Source organism: Jaculus jaculus, chromosome 9 (assembly GCF_020740685.1).
Source record: "Jaculus jaculus isolate mJacJac1 chromosome 9, mJacJac1.mat.Y.cur, whole genome shotgun sequence".
NCBI classification, from domain to species: Eukaryota; Metazoa; Chordata; class Mammalia; order Rodentia; family Dipodidae; genus Jaculus; species Jaculus jaculus.
Window position 1 is genome coordinate 108,517,588 of NC_059110.1, and position 20,673 is coordinate 108,538,260.

The 20,673-nt window shown below is 43.3% G+C and overlaps 1 protein-coding gene and 1 pseudogene across 2 annotated transcripts in view; both read right to left on the reverse strand.

Annotated features, from left to right (window-relative positions):
* Positions 1–338: 338 nt before the first annotated feature.
* Positions 339–20,673, reverse strand: part of Calcoco2 (calcium binding and coiled-coil domain 2) — a 64,044-nt gene continuing 43,709 nt past the window's right edge. For both annotated transcript variants that reach the window (XM_045159589.1, XM_045159588.1), the window contains exons 6-13: positions 18,609–18,697; positions 17,460–17,529; positions 14,699–14,821; positions 14,382–14,468; positions 9,741–9,836; positions 8,163–8,298; positions 3,298–3,326; positions 339–1,978 (exon numbers count right to left, since the gene is read on the reverse strand). In XM_045159589.1, coding sequence (XP_045015524.1) covers positions 1,802–1,978; positions 3,298–3,326; positions 8,163–8,298; positions 9,741–9,836; positions 14,382–14,468; positions 14,699–14,821; positions 17,460–17,529; positions 18,609–18,697 — 807 coding nt within the window. In that variant the 3' untranslated portion in view covers positions 339–1,801. The remainder of the gene's footprint in view (positions 1,979–3,297; positions 3,327–8,162; positions 8,299–9,740; positions 9,837–14,381; positions 14,469–14,698; positions 14,822–17,459; positions 17,530–18,608; positions 18,698–20,673) is intronic.
* LOC105943812 lies at positions 7,002–7,994 on the reverse strand (annotated as a pseudogene).

The following is a 20,673-nucleotide window of genomic DNA, read 5'->3' on the forward strand; positions in this document are numbered from 1 at the left end:
ACAGCAAGAAGGAAGGCAGACCCTTAAGTTCTCAAGCAGGTGCTCTATCACCTCCCTCCCTACCTCAACTAAGTGCAGGACAATTGTTGAATAGTTAGGACAGGTGAGAAGATGTCATGATGCCGTCTGCATTTTTATAATCTTTTTTTTTTTTAATTTTTAAGTGTAAGGATAGACTTTACTTTTTAAAAAGTATTTTGAGGACTACAAATTACAAAGTAAAACTACATCGCTACACAGAAATCTAGTCAGTACATTTTGCCTGTGCATAAAACCTTCTCATTTATTCATTCATTAAACAAATTCACCCCATTCAACAATGTTTTCAGTTATAATGCTAAGGTTATTATAATGCCTTTATTTCAAATTATGTTACACATTATTTCCTCAAAGTGAACTTTTAGACACTAAATTCTTTTTAAGAAATTATTTTTGTTTATTTTAATTTATTTATTTGAGAGTGACAGACAGAGAGAGAGAGAGAAAAAATGGGCGCGCTGGGACCTCCAGCCACTGCAAACTAACTCCAGATGCGTGCGCCCCCTTGTGCATCTGGCTAACGTGGGTCCTGGGGAATCGAGCCTCGATCCGGGGTCCTTAGGCTTCACAGACAAGTGCTTAACCACTAAGCCATCTCTCTAGCTCAAGACACTAAATTCTTGACTTAAGAATGGCACCTTCAAATGGGGGTGATTTCCCTTTCCATAATCTTTTGTTTCATCTTTAAAGATCATAACCTGAAAGTTTTCTTAACTTATCAAGTCCCTGAAAGAAGAGTAATTTATTTTTAATTTAAAGAGATTAACCATAGCCATCCTGTTATTCAGACATCCACACAAACTCAATTGTTCAAACCCATATAGTTTGCAACAACTCCCAATCATAAGAAATGACTTACAAATCAGGCATGGTGGCCCAGGCCTGCAACCTCAGCGCTCCGCACTCAGCAGGGAGACTTACACTGGGTGGCTGCTGATTGTTCACGGTCATTTGGAGCTAAATAGGCCAGCCTGGACTACCGAGTGAGACACTGTCTCAAAAAAAAGACTAATAACAATAAATGTCATATACGTAGGAAAGAACATAAAATGTCATTCAGAGGTATCCAGATAGAAAGTTTTTTTTTTTTTTTTTTCTTGAGACCAAGTTTTCCTACATAGCCCAGCTCTGAACTTGCAGTTCTCCTGCCTCAGTCTCCCCACTGCTGGATTACTGGAGTGCATCAGCACAGCCTGCTGCACAGAAGGCTTTCTGTTACTGAAATATTTCCTGACCATGGTCAGGGAAAAGATGTTTTTTTCTCGGAGCTGAGAAAGTCACCTCTGGTATTCAGGTCTGATGTGTGAGCAATCTGCTATGACATTCTGTGTGATTGGTTGAAGAAAGAACTACAGAACTGAAGGACCCTGGGTCAGTCTCTGCCCTCAGGGTTAGGACTGAGGACTGAGTACTAATGCACTCAAGCCTTGACCTTGAATGCAGTGGGGCAACTTGGAGGCTTAGCTTAGAATAGAATAGTTTAGAATCGAGTCAGGCTTGTAAGTAGCAGGTCCGTTCCATCCTGGGACCCTTATAGTGGACTCCCGAGGAAGAAAGGGCACTGTAGCTGAGAGGCTGATAAGCCAGAGTTATGTCTCAGCTGGTCACCTACCATCTGCAGATAATGCACATGACTCTGCCTTACAGAAACCCTCAATCATTTCTAGTCAGGCAGGATCTCTACTCATACAGCTCAGTCAAAAATACAGGTTCCTCTACGAGATCTGCGGGTGGCATAGAGGCGCCGGGCTGCCGCAGGCAGTTAGAGGGAGTGGCAGAACACATGGTCGTCAAATATCTGCTTCTCTCTTGCTAGGAAGACCTTGTTGCAAACCGGACAGTTCACATAAAGGCTCTGCATTTGCTCCTGCTCCGAGGCTTGACCGCAGATTCCATCCCCGCAGCTGGATTGGCAGGTAAGGTATTTCGGTTTGGAAAGCTGAGAGGAAGAGCAGGAAGTCAATCAACTGTGAGCACGTTACGCCATCCACTTCCTTTTTACTGTATGCCTACCAGAATGACTGGCATTAGATAGGTACTTCTTAAGACAAAGAATAGATTCACATCTGAAGACGTTCCCTGGGGTTGTCTCTAACCTAGGACTAAAAGGACCTAATATTGTCACAGCGGTCAACAACGGAGCTCCAGCTTGGAAGGAGCCCCGCACAGCCCTTGTTTGGCTAGCAGCCTGGATCGCATCTCCTCCCCAGTCATCTCCCAAGCTTCTCCACCGCTGACGGATGAACCTCGCTTTCTCCTTGTCACCTCAACAGGCTGCCTGATCCAGCTGGTTTCTGCATTGACCGAAACAAACCACTCTCCCCATGGTTCTCCCATGAGTTGGAACAAAGATGGTAATTTAAAAAAATATTTATTTAAGAGAGAAAGAGGAAAACAGAAAGAGAAAGAATGGGTATATCAGGGCCTTCAGCACTGAAAATGAACTCCTGATGCACGTGCCACTTTGCGCAGCTGGCATGGGTCCTGGGGAATTGAACCAAAGTCCTTTGTCTTTGTAGGCAAGCGCCGTAACCAATAAGCCATCTCTCCAGCCCAAATATGGTATTTTTCTCATGCATTTGACAGGAACTAGCTCAAGAATCAAATATACTGGGTTGGGGAGGTGGCTTAGTGGTTAAAAGGCACTTGCTTGCAAAGTGTGATGACCTGGGTTTGATTCCCCAGTACCCATATAAAGCTGGATGTGCAAAGTGGTCTACGTATCTGGAGTTCATTTGCAGTGGCAGGAGGCCCTCGTGTGTCCTTACTTTCTCTGACTGATTTTGCCTCTGTCTCCCTCTCTCTATCAAAAATTATTATTATTATTATTATTTTGAAGTAAGGTCTCACTCTAGCTCAGGCTGACCTGGAATTCACTATGAAGTCTCAGGGTGTACTTGAACTCACAGCAATCTCCTACCTCTGTCTCCTGAGTGCTAGGAATAAAGGCATGTGTCACCATACCCAGCTTTTATCAAATGAATAAAAATATTTTTTAAGGGCTGGAGGGACGGATGGATTAACGGTTAAGGCATTTGCCTGCAAAGCCAAAGGACCCAGATTTGATCCTCCAGGACCCACGTTAGCCAGATGCACAAGGGGGCACATGTGTCTGGAGTTCGTCTGCAGTGGCTGGAGGCCCTGGTGCACCCATTCTCTCTCTCTTCCTCTTTCTCTGTCAAATAAATAAATAAATAAAAATAAAATATTTAAAAAAAGAAAAACAAAAAAATAATTTTTAAAGAATCAAACACTTACAGGGCTGGGAGCAGAACTTTCTTGGATACCTGAGGGGAACAGAAAACAAGATTTCACTCAATGGAAAAGTTTTTTGATATTTTTTTCTTTTTTTTTTTTATACCACTTACTTCTGACAGCAAAGAGAGGAAAAAGTAATGGAAAGCAATTTTCAGCATATATGTATATATATTAATATTATCATTTGTTATTATTTTTATTATTTTTGGAAGGGTTTCAGGCTATCTCAGGCTGATCTGAATTCACTATGTAGTCTCAGGGTGGCCTTCAACTCATGGCAATTCTATCTCTGCCTCCCAAGTACTGGGATTAAAGGTGTGAGCCACTGGCCTGGCTGTTTTGTATTTTGAAACAGTCTTACTCTGTAGCCCAGGTTGGATTCCAATTTATTATTATTTGTTTTTTAAATTTTTTGTTTATTTTTATTTATTTAGTTGAGAGTGACAGACAGAGAGAGAAAGAGGCAGATAGAGAATGGGCGCTCCAGGGCTTCCAGCCACTGCAAACGAACTCCAGGTGCATGTGCCCCCATGTGCATCTGGCTAACTTGGGTCCTGGGGAATCAAGCCTCGAACTGGGGTCCTTAGGTTTCACAGGCAAGCACTTAACCGCTAAGCCATCTCTCCAGCCCGATTCCAGTTTATAGTATTCTTCCTACCTGAGTGTTGGAATTGTGGGTATGAGTCACCACCACATCCAGCTAAAAGTCATCTTTTGAAATTCCATTTTTTTTTTCTTGAGGTAGGGTCTCATTCTAACCCAGGCTGACTTAGAACTCACTCTGTAGCCCAGGCTAGCCTCACTCTCAAGGTGATCCTCCTATCTCAGCCTCCTGAGTTCTGGGATTAAAGGCGTGTGGCACCATACCAGGTCAAAACTCCATTTTGAATGCTTGCTACTAGTACATAATAGGGTCCTAGATCTTTGTGCACAAGTCTCCACCCAGCAATCCTGCTGTTGTTCAAGTAACTTCACTTGGCAGAATCAGTTCAGTCTCTTTTTCTGTTTTTTTTTTTTTTTTTGAGGTAGGGCCTCACTCTTGCCCAGGCGGACCTGGAATTCACTGTGTAGTCTCAGGGTGGCCTCCAACTCAAGGTGATCCTCCTACCTCTGCCTCCTAAATGCTGGGATTAAAAGTGTGCGCCACCATGCCTGGCCTCTGTGTAGTTTTTTTATATACAGTTGTCTCTAAAAATGTCAGGACTATTTGCACCTTTTATTTATTTATTTTTATAACACTTCTTTTTAAAAAAATATATTTTATTGATTTATTTGAGAGAGAAAGTGATGGAGAGGGAGAGAAAGAGAGAAAGAGAGAGAGAGAGAGGGAGAGAAAATGGGTGCATCAGGGCCTCTAGCCACTGCAAACGAACTCCAGATGTATGTACCCCTTCTGCATCTGGCTTACCTGGGCCCTGGAGAATCGAACCGGGATCCTTTGGCTTTGCAGGCAAGCGCCTTAACTGCTAAGTCATCTCTCCAGCCCCTATTTTTTTTGTTGTTGCTAAGATTTTATTCAAATTATGAACTTATTAAATTTTTTCTACATCACCTCTTTCTGGTATTCCTGAGATTCTTTCTTCATCTTCTGTTTATTCTGTTTACTAATGCATCATTTGTAGAGCACAAAACACACCAACTGCAGATGCATGTGCCACTTTGTGCATCTGGTGCTATGTGGGCACTGGGCCATCAGGCTATGCAAGCAAGCGCCTTTAACCACTGAGCCATCTCTCCAGCCCTCATTATTATTATTATTATTATTATTATTATATATATATTTTTTTTTAGGTAGGGTTTCACTCTAGCCCAGGCTGACCTGGAATTCACTATCTAGTCTCAGGGTGGCCTTGAACTCATGGTGATCTTCCTACCTCTACCTCCCAAGTGCTGGGATTAAATACATGTGTCACCACGCCTAGCTCCCTCATTAATTTTTATGTATTTTTAAGGCAAGCCCAATAGACTGCCTTTTTTAAAAAAAATTTTTTTTGATTTATTTTTATTTATTTATTTAAGAGCGACAGACAGAGAAAGAGGCAGAGAGAGAGAGAGAGAGAATGGGCGCCCCAGGGTCTCCAGCCACTGCAGACGAATTCCAGATGCCTGCGCCCCTTGTGCATCTGGCTAACGTGGGACCTGGGGAATTGAGCCTCGAACCAGGGTCCTTAGGCTTCACAGGCAAGCGCTTAACCGCTAAACCACCTCTCCAGCCCCAGACTGCCTTTTTTTATGCAAGAGTGTGAGAGAGAGAGTGAGAGGTAGAAAGAGAAAGAGAGAGAGAGAGAGAGAGAGAGAGAGAGAGAGAGAGGGAGAATTAGCACACCAGGGCTTCCAGCCACTGCAATGGAATGCTAGATGAGTGCGCCCCCTTGTGGCATAAGCAACCTTGCGTGCTTGTGTCACTGTGCATCTGGTTTATGTAGGACCTGGAGAGTTGAACATGAGTCCTTAGGTTTTACAGGCAAGTGCCTTAACCACTAAGCAATCTCTCCAGCCCGCTCATTAGTTATGTATATATATATTTGTTTATTTGACAGAGAAAGTGGGAGAGAGAGAGAGAGAGAATGGGTATGCCAGGGCCTCCAGCCACTGTAAATGAACTCCAGATGCTTGTGCTCCCTTGTGCATCTGGCTAGTGTGGGTCCTGGGGAAATCGAACCTCAGTCCTTTGGCTTTGCAGGCAAACTCCTTAACCACTAAGCCATCCCTCCAGCCCCTCATTAGTTTTTGAGACACAGTTTCCCTGTGAATCCTACTCTGGCCTCAAACCTGCTGTTCTGGAGCCTTAGCTTTGTACTTATTATTTTTTGCTGAGGCTGCTATTTTGGGTGAGGTGGAAAGAATACAAATAAATTTTAAAATATATATATTTTTGTTTTGTTTTTCAAGGTAGGGTTTCACTCAAGCTCAGGCTCTCCTGGAATTCACTATGTCATCTCAGGGTGGCCTGGAACTCACGGCGATCCTCCTACCTCTGCCTCCCCAGTGCTGGGATTAAAGGCATGCGCCACCATGCCCGGCAACAAGTAAAAATATTTTTAAGTGCAAACTAAATTTCTTCTCTTGTCTTTTGCAAAGATCTGGTTGTGACTTTTAAGAAAACAACACTACTTCAAACCATCAAAAAAAGGGGGAGGGTCTCACATTGCTTTTGGGGACAAAGGAGCCAAGCTCCCTGTTTGTCAGAGGCATGTTACCTCAAGATCTTGAGAGAGAAAACTGGTGTTCACCCCTATTTCCTGGATTTCTACTCAGTCTCAGTGGAACCTACTGCTGTTACCCTTCGCTGGGTAGCCATCAGTTTCTGGGAGGCATAATCTGACTCAAGTGCCTCCATTTCCAAGCCTTAATTAGCTCCCTTTGCTTGGTATGTGTACATCTTCTATACAAAGACATTTCTCTGATTTATACATTGGGGATATAGCCACGGGACTTAATTTGTGTCTGCTGCCTTTAGGCAAATGATCTGATTTGTGTCTTTTGGATTCAGATTTATTTCTCAATTAAACTTCTTGCCTGGCAATCTTTGGATTTTTTTATGTTCAAAGTTTAATTTTAATTAAGACTGAACAAACAAGCAGAAAAGTGAGAAAGCTAACTGTATAAGCAAAGATGCACTAAATGTAAAACAACGGGTTATTAACAGAACAATTTACATGTATATTTCAAGCAACCCTTTTATATGTAAGTTTACGTTTTAGTTAGTTGCAAAAAGATAAAAATATTTCTTGCATATCAGCTTTCCCCTTTTCTTTCCAAGTACCTTCCAAAACTGACCCCATCAACTTCAGTAATTTTACGGCACAGATTAAATTGTCATCAATAGGGTTAGAGAAGAGAACATTTAGCAATCCCTGCAGACCAACATGCAGAATATCAACTCTTTTAACCTGTCCATTTGTTCCCTGGGTCTTCAGGTTAAGATAAAAGTTCTCTCAGAAAGAACACACATGCATGAAGTCATTTTCGAGTTATTGTGTCCCCATTTACAGATATTTCTTTAACCTCATATTCAGTCCGGCATCTTTGAATAAGCAACTGGCGGAAGTTGCTACTTGGTGGGGTAATTGTCAGGTGAAGGGACAAGTAATGACACAGGCGAGCTCCCGTATGAGAGAAATCTGGGACACACATGGCCTGCTGATAGATGAGCTCCTGCCGGCACCCTCATCCTGACCCAGCCATCCAGGGTCTCCCCAAAGTCTTCAACGTCTGCTTCAAGACTGACAAGGCTGCTCTGCGAGATGATGCAGGAAATCGTGCACACACTCTGCGAAGGTGAGATGAAACTCCACTCCCCGCCCCACAGGATGCTGTGTAAGTACAAGACCCGCCTGATGGGTTAAGTTCAGGGTGTCGGTTTGCAGACACCTTAGACATTAGCACAGGAGCCACAAGCAGCCGGGGTTTAGCCACTGCTGACTCTGAGTTCTGCTGTGGGATTTTTGTCCTGGTGAAGCAGGTGGAGCGCTCAGGGTCCCGGTTTGTTCTGGAGCCTGATGGAAACATCTGACATGCTCCTCCTGCTCCAAATGGGCCCTGCGCTTTGGAGCTTCCAAAATGGGTGGGCGGGAGGCGCCCCAGGCCAGCTCTCAGCCCTCCTGCTTCTCCACACTTACTTCGGTGGAGCGCGGAGCTGATGGCAACCTGGTCCCCCACTTAAGTGTCCGCCTTGGCCGCCCTGGACTTTGCATCCCTGGCAATCTTTCTATTGGGTCCTCAGTTTCTGCCCAGCAAGTCTTAATAACGAGACTGGTTTTAATTAGCATCTACTCTGACAAGACTAAAATAAAATAAATAACATAAAACATGACAAAATATAAAACATAACATAAAATTAAAAAAAAAAAAAGTTGTCTTACCAGAATATGGGTTTCCATAGACAAGGCCTGGATTTGGTCCAGCATCTCCATGATCTGAAGACGGCATTTGATACAGCAAAGAGTCACCATCAAGACCCATGTATTTCAGCATTCTGCTGTTCTCCCTCTTCAAGCGCTACGGGAAGAGGGTTTATAGACATGTTGGAAGATGACAAAGAGCAGCTGCCAGGAGCTTGGTGGGAGACGTTCACTAGTCCGTTCTTAACAGTATGGATGAAGCTTAGTGAATGACAATCTACAATTCTTCAATTTGAGAAGTAACCGCCGAAATAGTCCTAAGATCTGAGATCTTTACATCTGAATTTAAATATATTTACTAAATTATGTTTGTGAGACAGTCTTTCCCTATGTAATTCAGGTTGGCCATGAACTCACCATGCCCGGATTTCAAGGTTCTTTTTAAATTTAACTTTTTATTTATTAGAGAGAGGGACAGAAAGAGAAAGAGAGAGAGAGAGAATGGGTGTGCCTGGGCCTCTAGGCAATGCAAATAAACTCCAGATGCATACATCACTTTGTGCATCTGGTTTTACATGGGTACTGAGGAATCAAACCCAGGTCATTAGGCTTTGCAGGCAAGCACCTTAACTGCTGAGCCATCTCTCCAGCTCTGTTTAGCTTAACTTTTAGTCTGTATGTGGGTTTTTTTTTTCTTTTCTTTTTGATAGGATCTCACTATGTAGCTCAGGCTGACCAGGAAACTGCTATGTAACTCAGGCTGGTCTTGAACTTGTAATTCTCATACCCTCAGCCTCTTGAGTACTGGGATTACAGGCAGATGCCACTATACCCAGTTTAGGTTTTTAGAAAAAGGGCTGGGGATATATCTTAGTATTAGTGTGCATGCATAGCATGCCTGAGGCCTTAAGTTTATCCCCAGCACCACAATAAGTAAAATATAAGTAAATGAGTAAACTTCCCCTTAACACCTGTATTTTTAAAAAATTTAATTTTTTAAAATTTTTTTGCAAGGAGAGAGAGAGAAAGAATAGGTGCACTAGGGTTTCTAGCTGCTGTAAATGAACTCCAGATGCAAGCACCACTTTGTGCAACTGGCTTTAAATGGGTACTGGGGAACTGAACCTGGGTCCTTGGGCTTTGAAGGCAAGTGCCTTAACAGCTAAGGCATCTCTCCAGCCCAGTACACTTTTTTTTTTTTTGAGGTGGGGTCTCATTCTAGCTCAGACTAACCTGGAACTCATTATGTAGCTCAGACTAGCCTTGGACTCACAGCAATCCTTCTGCCTCAGCCTCTTATGTGCTGGGTTTACATGCAAAAGCCACCATGCATGCTCTTTCCCTTAAAAACCTTGGAATTTTTCTTTTTCTTTTTTCTTTCTTTCTTTTTTTTTCTTTTTCTTTTTCTTTTTTTTCTTGTTTTTTTGAGGTAGAATCTCACTCTAGCTCAGGCTGACCTGGAATTCACTATGTATTCTCAGGGTGGCCTTGAGCTCACAGCAATCCTCCTGCCTCTGCTTCCCAAATGCTGGGATGAAAGGCGTATGCCACCACGCCTGGCTATCCTTGGTATTTTTATACCCTCTTTCAAACACTCACATTATTTTCTTGTTCAAGTCTCTCTTTATCTTTCTGCAGAACATCACATTTAACCTTGTTATCATCGAGTCTTCTCGACAGCTCAAAGATCTCATCCTGTCAACAATTAAAAAAAAAACCAATTAGAATTAGGATCCTGTACTGTAATGTAGACCCAAGGTGGGAGACTGGAGGGGATCTGGCCATCCAAAGGGGTAGGAATGAGGTTGGGGAGAAGAAAAGTATGGAGGAAAGAATGGTGCATGGATAGGGTGCCATGTATACAGAGGTGACTCAACCAAATGCCGGAAGGCCTGAGCTTGCATAAAGACCCAAGGGTGTTTTACATTAAGCTACCGTATAAGTGAACAGATAAAAGTAAACTTGGGGAAAACCTCAAGACTGATACGTGAGAGGTCAGGGTAACTAGGACTCTTTTTATCCCACCCAGCGGTAAAACCATCATGTTTGCTTAGAACAGATATTTTGCGCCCTGAAGCCTAAGGCACTTGCGTTTAGGTTGGTGTGATTCCTTCCTAGGCATCTGGTCTCAAGTTCCACTAAGAAAGAAGGAACTTTGGAAGACATTTGTCCCAGGCTACAAGGATCCCAGACTGGGATCTTGAGCTTCCCAGAAAGATAAGATGATTTAATTAGCTTCATGCTTCAGAATTTCCCATCTGCTCCTTGTACGCACACACATGCTCACATCTCACAAGCATGCTTGAGCTAATCCTCCTGGTTGTGGTTTATGGTCCATGACTTTTTATTTGAATGCTGATGCCCACACTGTTGTGCGCTTCTATCTGACCCTGAGGTACTACGAGGGTGGGGGGTGTCTACCCAAAGATGATGCTTCTTGCTCCATATCCCCCTGGTTCTTGCTGGCTCCTCTGGTCCTGCTTCACTTCCCCCAAAAGGCAGAAATAAGAAAGGACCATCTGAGTCTGCACTGACCTTGCTTGACCATGGTTGGACTGGGCCTAAATTTTCAGGGGGGTCCCTCCTAGGTTATCTTCTGGCCTCACACTCCACTCTTTTTTGTTTTTCAATATTTTATCTATTTATTTATTTGAGAGAAAGAGACAGCGAGCGAGAGAGAGGAAGAGGCAGATATATAGAGAAACTCCAGACACATGTGCCACCTTGGGCATCTGGCTTACGTAGGCACTGGGGAATCGAACTTGGATCCTTAAGGCTTCTCAAGTAAGAACTTTAACGGCTATCGCTCCAGCCTCCCTCCCTTTTTAGTGGGAAAATTTTCTCCTTAACCAGGGTGAGCTTGGTCTAAAATCCATAAACATTCACATCCCTTGCTTTCCTGGGCCCTTATCTCTGTCACCTACCACAGCACAGCCCTGAGCTGCTGATCTGTTTGTGGAGTCGCCGATGCTCTGTACTTCTCTACGTAATGGGCTTTCCCAGCCTCTTTAGGCGTTCTACCTCTTGTACTAACTGCTCCTCCACTGTTGCTTCCTTGTTTCTAGGCTCCTGAAGTGTATGATATAGTTCTTGCAGTTACAAGCCTTTTAGATGCATGAGAAATAAGGGATTGTTATGAGCTAGGCTGTAGCTCAGAGGTGGAACACTTGCCTTACATGTGCGAAGTCCTGGGTTCAATGCCCAGCACCAAGCCAAAAAAAAAAAAAAAAAATTATGCCGAGCATGGTGGCACACGCCTTTAATCCCAGCACTGGGAGGTAGGAGGATTGCTGTGAGTTCAAGGCCACCCTGGGACTCCATAGTGAATTCCAGGTCAACCTGGGCTAGAGTGAGACCCTACCTCAAAAAATCAAAAAATAAATAAATAAAAAATTCTATTAGATAGGTAAAGAATCCTTGGGCTTTGAAAAATATCCTATGAAAATCAAGAACGAAACCTAATATACTTCCAATGTGGTTCAAGCCTCTCAATTATTATAGCTTGAAACTATTCTTTTTCTTCAAGGTAGAGTCTCACTGCAGCCCAGGCTGACCATGCCTAGTGAAAACTATTTTTGTTTTAAAGCAATCATAAACTCATAGTTGCCTAAGGGACCAGGAAAGTGAATGGAAAAAACATTGAAGATGGAGAGGTAATATGATGGAGAATGGAATTTCAAAGGGGAAAGTGTCGGGGGTGGGGGGAGGGAGGGAATTACCATGGGATTTTTTTTTTATAATCATGGAAAATGTTAATAAAAATTAAAAATAAATAAATACATAAATAAATAAAAATTAAAAATTAAAAAAAAAAGAAAAAAGAAAAAACATTGAGCTGGGAATAGGCCATCGCCAAATAGCCAACCAGTGAGCTGTCATCAAATAACAGCATGTGATCCACCAAAAGCACATAGTAGCTACTGAGCCCCGGACATTGCTGCTGTGTAATAATAGGGGCTGAATATTACCAGATCCTCTCATTTTTTTTTAAAGAAGTGAGAAATACAATGGTATGGAAAATATTCTCATTTGCAAGTTCTGCTGATTTCTAAAAAAGCACCACATAGGCCCGGGAGGGGGGTCAAACTTCGCGTGTCACTTGCAGCATGAAGCCGTCATCTACAGAGGTCAGGCTTCCGAACATGCAATAGTTACACACATACACACAGTCTCATAACATTGTACGTAAGTTTAAGTTTTGTAATGGGCTGCATTTATGGCTGCCTTGGACCGTAGGTAGCCTGTGCGCCACAGACTGGACATCTCTGACCAAAGCCATTTCGTGAACTAAATTTAAGCACTTTGTCCTAATCTTCATCATTCTACAACATACAGTGCCTTTTTTATTTTAATTTTTGGTTTTTCGAGGTAGGGTCTCATTCTGGTCCAGACTGACCTGTAATTCACTAAGTAGTGTCAGGGTGGCCTTGAACTCATGGCGATCCTCCTACCTCTGCCTCTCGAGTGCTGGGATTAAAGGCGTGCGCTACCACACTTGGCTTTCTTGGTACTTTTTTTTAAAGATTTATTTTAATTTATTTATTAGAGATAGACAGAGAGAGAGAGAGAGAGAGAATGGGCATGCCAGAGCTGGTAGCCACTGCAAACAAACTCCAGATGCATGGCCACCATGTGCATCTGTCTTATGTGGGACATGGAGAATTGAACCTGGGTCCTTTAGGCTTTGCAAACATGTGCCTTACCCGCTAAGCCATCTCTCCAACCCTCAAAATAGGGTTTTGTTCTAGCTCAGGCTGACTTGGAATCTCAGGGTGGCCTCAAACTCACAACAATCCTACCTCTTCCTCCTGAATGCTGGGATTAAAGGTGTACACCACCATGCCTGGCTATGTCTGGTGTTTTGAGACAGTTTGAGACAGGGTCTTATGTAGTTGAGGCTGGCCTCAAACTTGTTACATAGCTATAGATGACCTTGAAATCCTAATCCTCCTCCCAAGTATTGAAATTACAGGTGTGTACTACCATGTTTGGTAAACATGTAATAATATATTCAGTATACAGTAACTGACTCAATATGGTTAAATGAATGATGGACACATCTATGATGTGAGTCACATTCCCAGTGCTGCACACCTGCAGACATCAGAATTCTCATCCTCTTACAGTGATTCAGAACGCAGAGCTTCCAGACACCTGTCAGCATCAAGAGGCCTCTTTTCCAACAACATATTACAGGAAATTATTAGTTAACTGGGGTGCCATTACAACAGAACGATAACTCAGAATGATTTGTAATGAAAACTGCTGACATATTAATTATAACCAAATTTGCTTTGAGTATGATAATTTCCTGTTTAGAGCTCTTAAGAGTCATTAATTTGTCTATCCTACAATAGCTCTGTAGGAGTTGGGGTTATTCTGTGCATAGCTCAAGGATCTATTCACTACAACTTGTCATGATATCTAACTTTAAAAATAAATTTATTTATCTATCTATCTATTTATTTATTTGACAGAGAAACAGGGGAGAGAGAAAGAGAGAGAATGAATGAGCATGCCACGGCCTAGAGCCACTGCAAATGAATTCCAGACACGTGCACGCTCTTATGCATCTGGCTAATGTGGGTCCTGAAGAATCGAACCTGGGTCTTTTGGCTTTGCAGGCAAACACCTTAACTGCTAAGCCATCCCTCCAGCCCCCCCCTTTTTTTGTTGTTGTTTCTAGGTAGTGTCTCACTCTAGCCCAGGCTGACCTGGAATTCACTATGTAGTCTCAGTGTGGCTTCAAACTCTTGGCAGTCCTCTTACCTCTGTTTCCCAAATGCTGGGATTAATGGCATGTGCCATCACACCCAGCAATATCTAACTTTCAGTATTTCTCTATCACATATTAGACATATTCACCTCACATCTTGTAAATGGCAGTCTCAGTCCTTTTGGGTAGTAGGTAAAAAATGTAGAGGCAAACGATATTTTAATCTGTCTGATTTATCCTCTTCATTATATATTTTTTAAAATTTTAATTTATTTATTAGCGAGCGCAAGAGTGAAATAGGCAGTGAGAGAAAGAATGGCAGGCCAGGGCCTCCAGCCGCTGCAAACACACTCCAGATGCATGGGCCCCCTTGTGCATCTGGCTTACGTGGGTCCTGGGGAATCGAACCTCGGTCCGCAGGCTTTGCAGGCGAGCGCCTTAACCACTAAGCCACTTCTCCAGCCCCAGCCCCTCCATTATAAAATGTAGGGTCCCTCCCACGTAGCCGCGCAGACTTAACGTGCCGTTAACTCCTGGTGCTGCTTCGCGGCAGCGGCGTCCCTCTGCTTCGTCTCCTCCAGGGCTTGCTGCAGCTTCTCCTGGCGCGCGCTCTGCACGGAAAGCAGACTCAGTACCCAGCACCCACGCGCGCACCCCCGCTGAACCGTGAGCATGCAGGGTGCGGAGGGAGAGGGAAGCCTTTTAACTGTTGCGTAAAACCACAAGACAACCTGTATAAGATGGCTTCCTTTGAGATTGTTCCCAGAACCAGAAAAAAAAAAAAGCACAGGTAGATTTTCCTGGAGATGTCTGAAATTATTGTGGTCTTCCATGACTCTACCTGTTCTGTTAAACTGAGAGACAGCTGGTCGTTTTCCTTTGTTAGACGTTGCAACTGCTCTGCCTTGTTTTGATCTTCCAGAACAAGCCTCTTCATTTCTTTCTCTTCAGCTGACAGCTGGGTCTAAAGCAAAAACAGTGGCTATAACACCAGGCTCTAAAAGAAGAAAACTAGCTGGAAGCAAGGGTCAAATTTTAATGGGCAACTACATGGATGTTTTTTCCTAGCAATCCTCAGTTGGAAAAAAGCCCCCAGAGCTACTTCGCTCATCAGCTTTCCCTTATATACAAAGAATCTAAAACTCAAATGCGCAAAATCAGATGAACTACTTTTTAAATTAAAGGCCTTCTTTAAGGCATATCTTCCTAAACACAGAGCAATTTTGTTTTTATTACATTCCAGGCTTTTTTTTTGAGTAAGATTTTTCTTGAAAAGATTTTATAGTTAAAAAAAAAGAAGGGCTGGAGATATGGCTTAGCGGTTAAGCGCTTGCCTATGAAGCCTAAGGACCCTGGTTCGAGGCTCGATTCCCCAGGACCCATGTTAGCCAGAAGCACAAGGGGGTGCACGCGTCTGGAGTTCGAATGCAGTGGCTGGAAGCCCTGGCGCGCCCATACTCTCTCTTTCTCAAATAAATAAATAAATAAATAAAAATAAATTTAAAAAAAGAAAAGAAAAGATGAGCTGGACGTGGTGGCGCACACCTTTAATCCCAGCACTTGGGAGGGAGAGGTACGAGGACGGCCATGAGTTCGAGGCCACCCTGAGACTACATATGAATTCCAGGTTAGCCTGGGCTAGAGTGAGACCCTACCTTGAAAAACCAACAACAACAACAAAAGGTTTGGGGCCTGAGGAGATAGCTTAGTTGAAGTGCTTACCTCACAAGCATGAGAACCCAAGTTTAATCTCTAGTACATCAAAAAGTTGTGTGTAGTGGGGCATGTCTATAACCTCATTATTGAGGAGGTGTTAGTGTTGGCTGGATAGCTAGTCTGGCCTAACTGGTGAACTCCAGGACCGCACGCGTGCGTGCACACACACACATGCACACACACACATGCACATGCACACACATGCACACTTTTTAAAAAAGGATTTGAGGGTTGGAGGGACGGTTTAGCAGTTAAGGCATTTGCTTGCAAAGCCAAAGGATCCTGGTTTAATTTCCCAGGACCCATGTAAGCCACATGCTCTAGGTGGCGCCTGCGTCTGTAGTTTGTTGGCAGTGGCTGGAGGCCCTGGTGCACCCATTCTCTCTGTCTGTCTGTCTTTCTTTCTGACTGTCTAAAATAAATGAAACTTAAAAAAAAAAGATTTGAAAAAAGCCAGGCATGGTGGCGCATGCCTTTAATCCCTTGGGAGGCAGAGGTAGGAGGATCACCATGAGTTCAACGCCACCCTGAGTGAGTCTACATAGCTAATTTCAGGTCAGCCTGGACCAGAGTAAGACCCTACCTCGAAAAACAAACAAACAAACAAAAAGTCCATGCCCATGAGAAGGTAAACCCCACAGTACAGAGAGTTCCTGACCATGAGAAGGCAGGAAGGGCTAAAACTCACCTTTCAAAAAAACTTTTTATTGACAACTTCAAACAAACAACAAAATAAAGGGTTTGAAACTATTAGTACAAATGATTATTGTCCACCTTTAGAGTTCATGACACATATAAATTAAAGACCATTACTTTGAAATATGTGAGTGTGGGATCACCTGATACAAGACTGAAAACACATAACCCATAACTACAATCTGGTGCTTTAAAGAGTGTGATGGGCTACGTCTTTTTTTTTTCCCCCTTGCTTGTATGTGTGCGTGTGTGTGTGTGTCAGGATCTCTCTCTCTCTTTTTCAATTTTCATTCATCTTTTTCCAATTTTTTATTTATTTATTTTTTTGTTTATTCTTATTTATTTGAGAGCGACAGACAGAAAGAGAAAGAGGCAGATAGAGAGAGACACAGAGAGAGAGAATGGGCACACCAGGGCCTCCAGCCTCTGCAAACGAACTCCAGATGCGTGCGCCCCCTTGTGCATCTGGCTAACGTGGGACCTGGGGAACTGAGCCTCGAACCGGGGTCCTTAGGCTTCACAGACAAGTGCTTAACCGCTAAGCCATCTCTCCAGCCCCTTTTTCCAATTTTTGTTCACTTATTTGCATGTGTGTGTGTGGCAGGGCCATGTCAGGCTCTCTTACCACTGCAAAAAAAAAAAAAAAAAAAAAAAAAAAGCCAAATGCATGTCCCACATACTTTTTGTGTCCCACTTTCTGTGTGCACTGGGGAATCGGACCCAGACTGGCAGGCTGTGTGAGCAAGCGCCTCTCGCTACTGAGCCACCTCCCTAGCCACTGTGGTGGTCATCTTGACCCCTTCAGGTGGAGAAGTGCCTAGAGACTAGTGACGCATCTCTCTGGGTGGTGTGTCTGAGAACATTTCCAGAGAAGATTAAGTAAGGGATGGAGACATTCCTTGAATGCAGGCAGCAATGCCCCATAGGCTGGGGCCCCAAGAGAATAAATGGGGACAAAGGAGAATGCTAGCTGGCATAAACACCCATAGACGCCACCTCCGAGTCGCTGGCACGACGTGAGCTGCTCTGTCTCCTCACGTTGTTTTGTCAGGTGTTCTGTCCCAGGGGGAGAAATCTAACATAAAATATACGCTACGAGGCACTCGCTACAATGAAACGGATCTTTCTGGGCTACCATGCTAGCGTCACAGCTAAAATGCGATCCTTTGCAAAGGTATGGGATTACCTACCTGAAGCTGATCTAGTCTGATTCTCATCTTCTCATGTTCTGAGGATATCTTCTGGTTGTGTTCTTTCACTCTGTGGAGGTGGAGATGAGGATGTGAAATACCTTCTGGTTCCAGGTCAGCGACCCCAGGGCACAAGCGACTTACCACAGGCTTGGCGTAAGCCTGCAGAGTTAGTCACACCTTGTATTGCCATAGCAGTATATACCTCTCTCTCTTTTCTCCTCCCTCCCTCCCTCCTTTTCCTTTCTTCTCTCCCTTTCTCTATTTTTTTTTTTAGAAGTTTAGAGAGACTTTATTAGAGTAAGAGAAAGAAAGAGAAGAGAATATGCAGAGTTCATGCCCATGAGAAGGCAGGAGGGGCTAAAATTCACCTTTTAAAAAAAATTTTTTTTTGTTACTTTATTTATTTGAGAGCGAAAGACAGAGAAAGAAAGAGGCAGAGAGAGAGAGAGATTGAGAGAGAGAGAGAGAGAGAATGGGCGTGCCAGGGCCTCTAGCCACTGCAAACGAACACCAGACGCGTGCGCCCCCTTGTGCATCTGGCTAACGTGGGACCTGGGGAACCGAGCCTCGAACCGGGGTCCTTAGGCTTCACAGGCAAACACTTAACTGCTAAGCCATCTCTCCAGCCCTAAAACTCACCTTTCAAAAAAACTTTTTATTGACTTCTTCAATAAAGTCTAAGTATAAATAGGTAATAAACCATGGTAATTCTCTCGCATCGCCCTCATTGTCCCCCTCCCAAATCTTTACACTGGTCTTTTTATATGAGAGAGAGGGGGAGAATGGGGCACCAGGGTCTCTTGTCACTGCAAACAAACTCCAGACGCATGCACCACCATATGCATCTGGCTTATGTGGGTTCTGGGGAGTCGAACCTGGGTCTTTAGGCTTCACAGGCAAGTGCCTTAACATCTAAGGCATCTCTCCAGCCCTAGAATGGTCTTGAAATGACTGCATAGCTGAGGACAACCGTGAACTATTCATCCTTTTGCCTCTACCTCGAGAGCGGGGATTATGTGCCATGTGCCACCATACTCAGCTGTAACAGGAAGTGTTCTCTAAAGAATTCCAGAAATTGACTGTGACCCAAGAAGTGTGTCTGTGATACAGCAGTTTCTCCTGTCCAAAAGCAGCGGGCACACTCACTGATGAAGCTCAGTCTCCCAACAGGCTTTCTGCTCCTTCATTTGCTGTTCCAATGTGTTATTGATCCTCTGTAGAGATTCCAGCTCCTCCTGTAAGTTGAAATGTCATTTAAAGGAGCAATTTCCAGAACACTCTTTAGTATCTTAGGCAGCAAAAAAATAATTATTGACACTTTTAGTGAGAAGCTTCTCTTTTCAAATGATTGTGACCACTGGGGAGACTCAAAACTCATGAAAGTGCTGAGAAGTGACAGTGGAGTGTTCAGCACTAAGTGAGACATCTCTACTATAGTCTAGCTCATGGACCATTGCGGACAAGGTGGCAGAAAACATGTAAGAGCCAACGGAAGGGGAGGAGTGCTTTGCAATAGTATCTTCCAGACAAAGTGGCCATGGCACTCATGACTTCAGACTGGCTGATGTTACCTACACAAGATGTGAATTAAAGGAGGGAAAAAATGGCGACATCAACATAGAAGGCAGACTAATTGGAAAGAAGAAAGAGTTCAGGACTTCTGGTTAAGATGTTGGCATAGTAGCTATGCGAAAGGAACCTCGGGGCAGGGAAGTAGGAAATGGAAATTTCAAGACATTTGGGACACTGTGAAGAGATCAAATATAAGAATTAAAGATACAGTAGAAGAAGAATTTCACACCAAAGGCATAATAGGTATTTTCTTTTCCTTTTTTTTTTAAGATTTATTTTTGCCAGGCATGGTGGCATATGCCTTTAAACCTAGCACTTGGGAGGCAGAGGTAGGAGGATCGCCATGAATTCGAGGCCACCCTGAAATGACACAGTGAATTCCAGGTCAGCCTGGGCTTAAGCAAGACCCTACCTCAAAAAAAAAAAAAAGATTTTATTTATTTATGAGAGAAAGAGAGAGAGAGAGAGAGAGAGAGAGAGAGAGAGAGAGAGAGAGAGAGAGTGTGTGGGCACGCCAGGGCCTCCAGCCACTAAAACAAACTCCAGATGCATGTGCCACCATGTACATCTGGCTTATGTGGGATCTGGAGAATCAAACCTGGGTTCAGGCAAGCTCCTTAACTGCTAAGCCATCTCTCCAGCCCCATAGTAGATATTTTCAACAAAATCATAGAAGAAAATTTCCCCCAAATAGGGAAAGAGATGCCAATACATATATAGGAAGCCTTTAAAATGCCAAACAGACAAAACCAGAAAAGAACCTCTCCTCGCCATATTATAATTAAACTACTAAACACATAAACCAAAGAGCATATATTGAAATTAGTTAGAGAGAAACATCAAGTCACATATAAATACAAGCCAATAAGGATAAAGCAGATTACTCAACACAAACTCTAAATGCTAGAAGGGCTTGGAATGATGTATTCCAAGTTCTGGAAGATTAACAACTATCAACCAAGGTTACCTTTTTAAAAAATATATACTTTATTTATTTGAGAGAGAGAGAGAGTGAGAGAGAAATAGGTGGGGGGGGGGGAGAGAATGGGTCAGCAGGGTCTCCAGCCACTGCAAACAAACTCCAGATGCAAAGGCCCCCTTATGCATCTGGATTGCATGGGTCCTAGAGAATCAAACTGAGATCTTTTGGCTTTGCAGGCACATACCTTGACCACTAAGCCATCTCTCCAGCCCAACCAAGATTACTTTATCCAGCAAAGCTATCCAACCCAATTGATGGAGAAATAAGGACATCCCACAACAAAAACAGGCTAAAGGAATATATGACCACTAAGCCAGCTCTATGGAAAATGCTTGAAGGGATCCTTCATACTAAATAAAAGGAAAAGCACACACATAAGGAAACAAACAAACAAACAGACTGACAGACAAAACCCCCCACTCAAATAATAGTTAATACAAGAGAGTAAAGGAAAAACAGGAAGAATAATAAAACAAGAAGAATGGCAAGAATAAATATATGCCTTTCAATAATAACCTTTTTTTTTTTTTTTTTTTTTTTTTTTTGAGGTAGGGTCTCACTCTAGCCCAGGCTGACCTGGAATTCACTATGTCATCTCAGAGTGGCCACGAATTCATGGTGATCCTCCTACCTCTGCCTCCCAAGTGCTGGGATTAA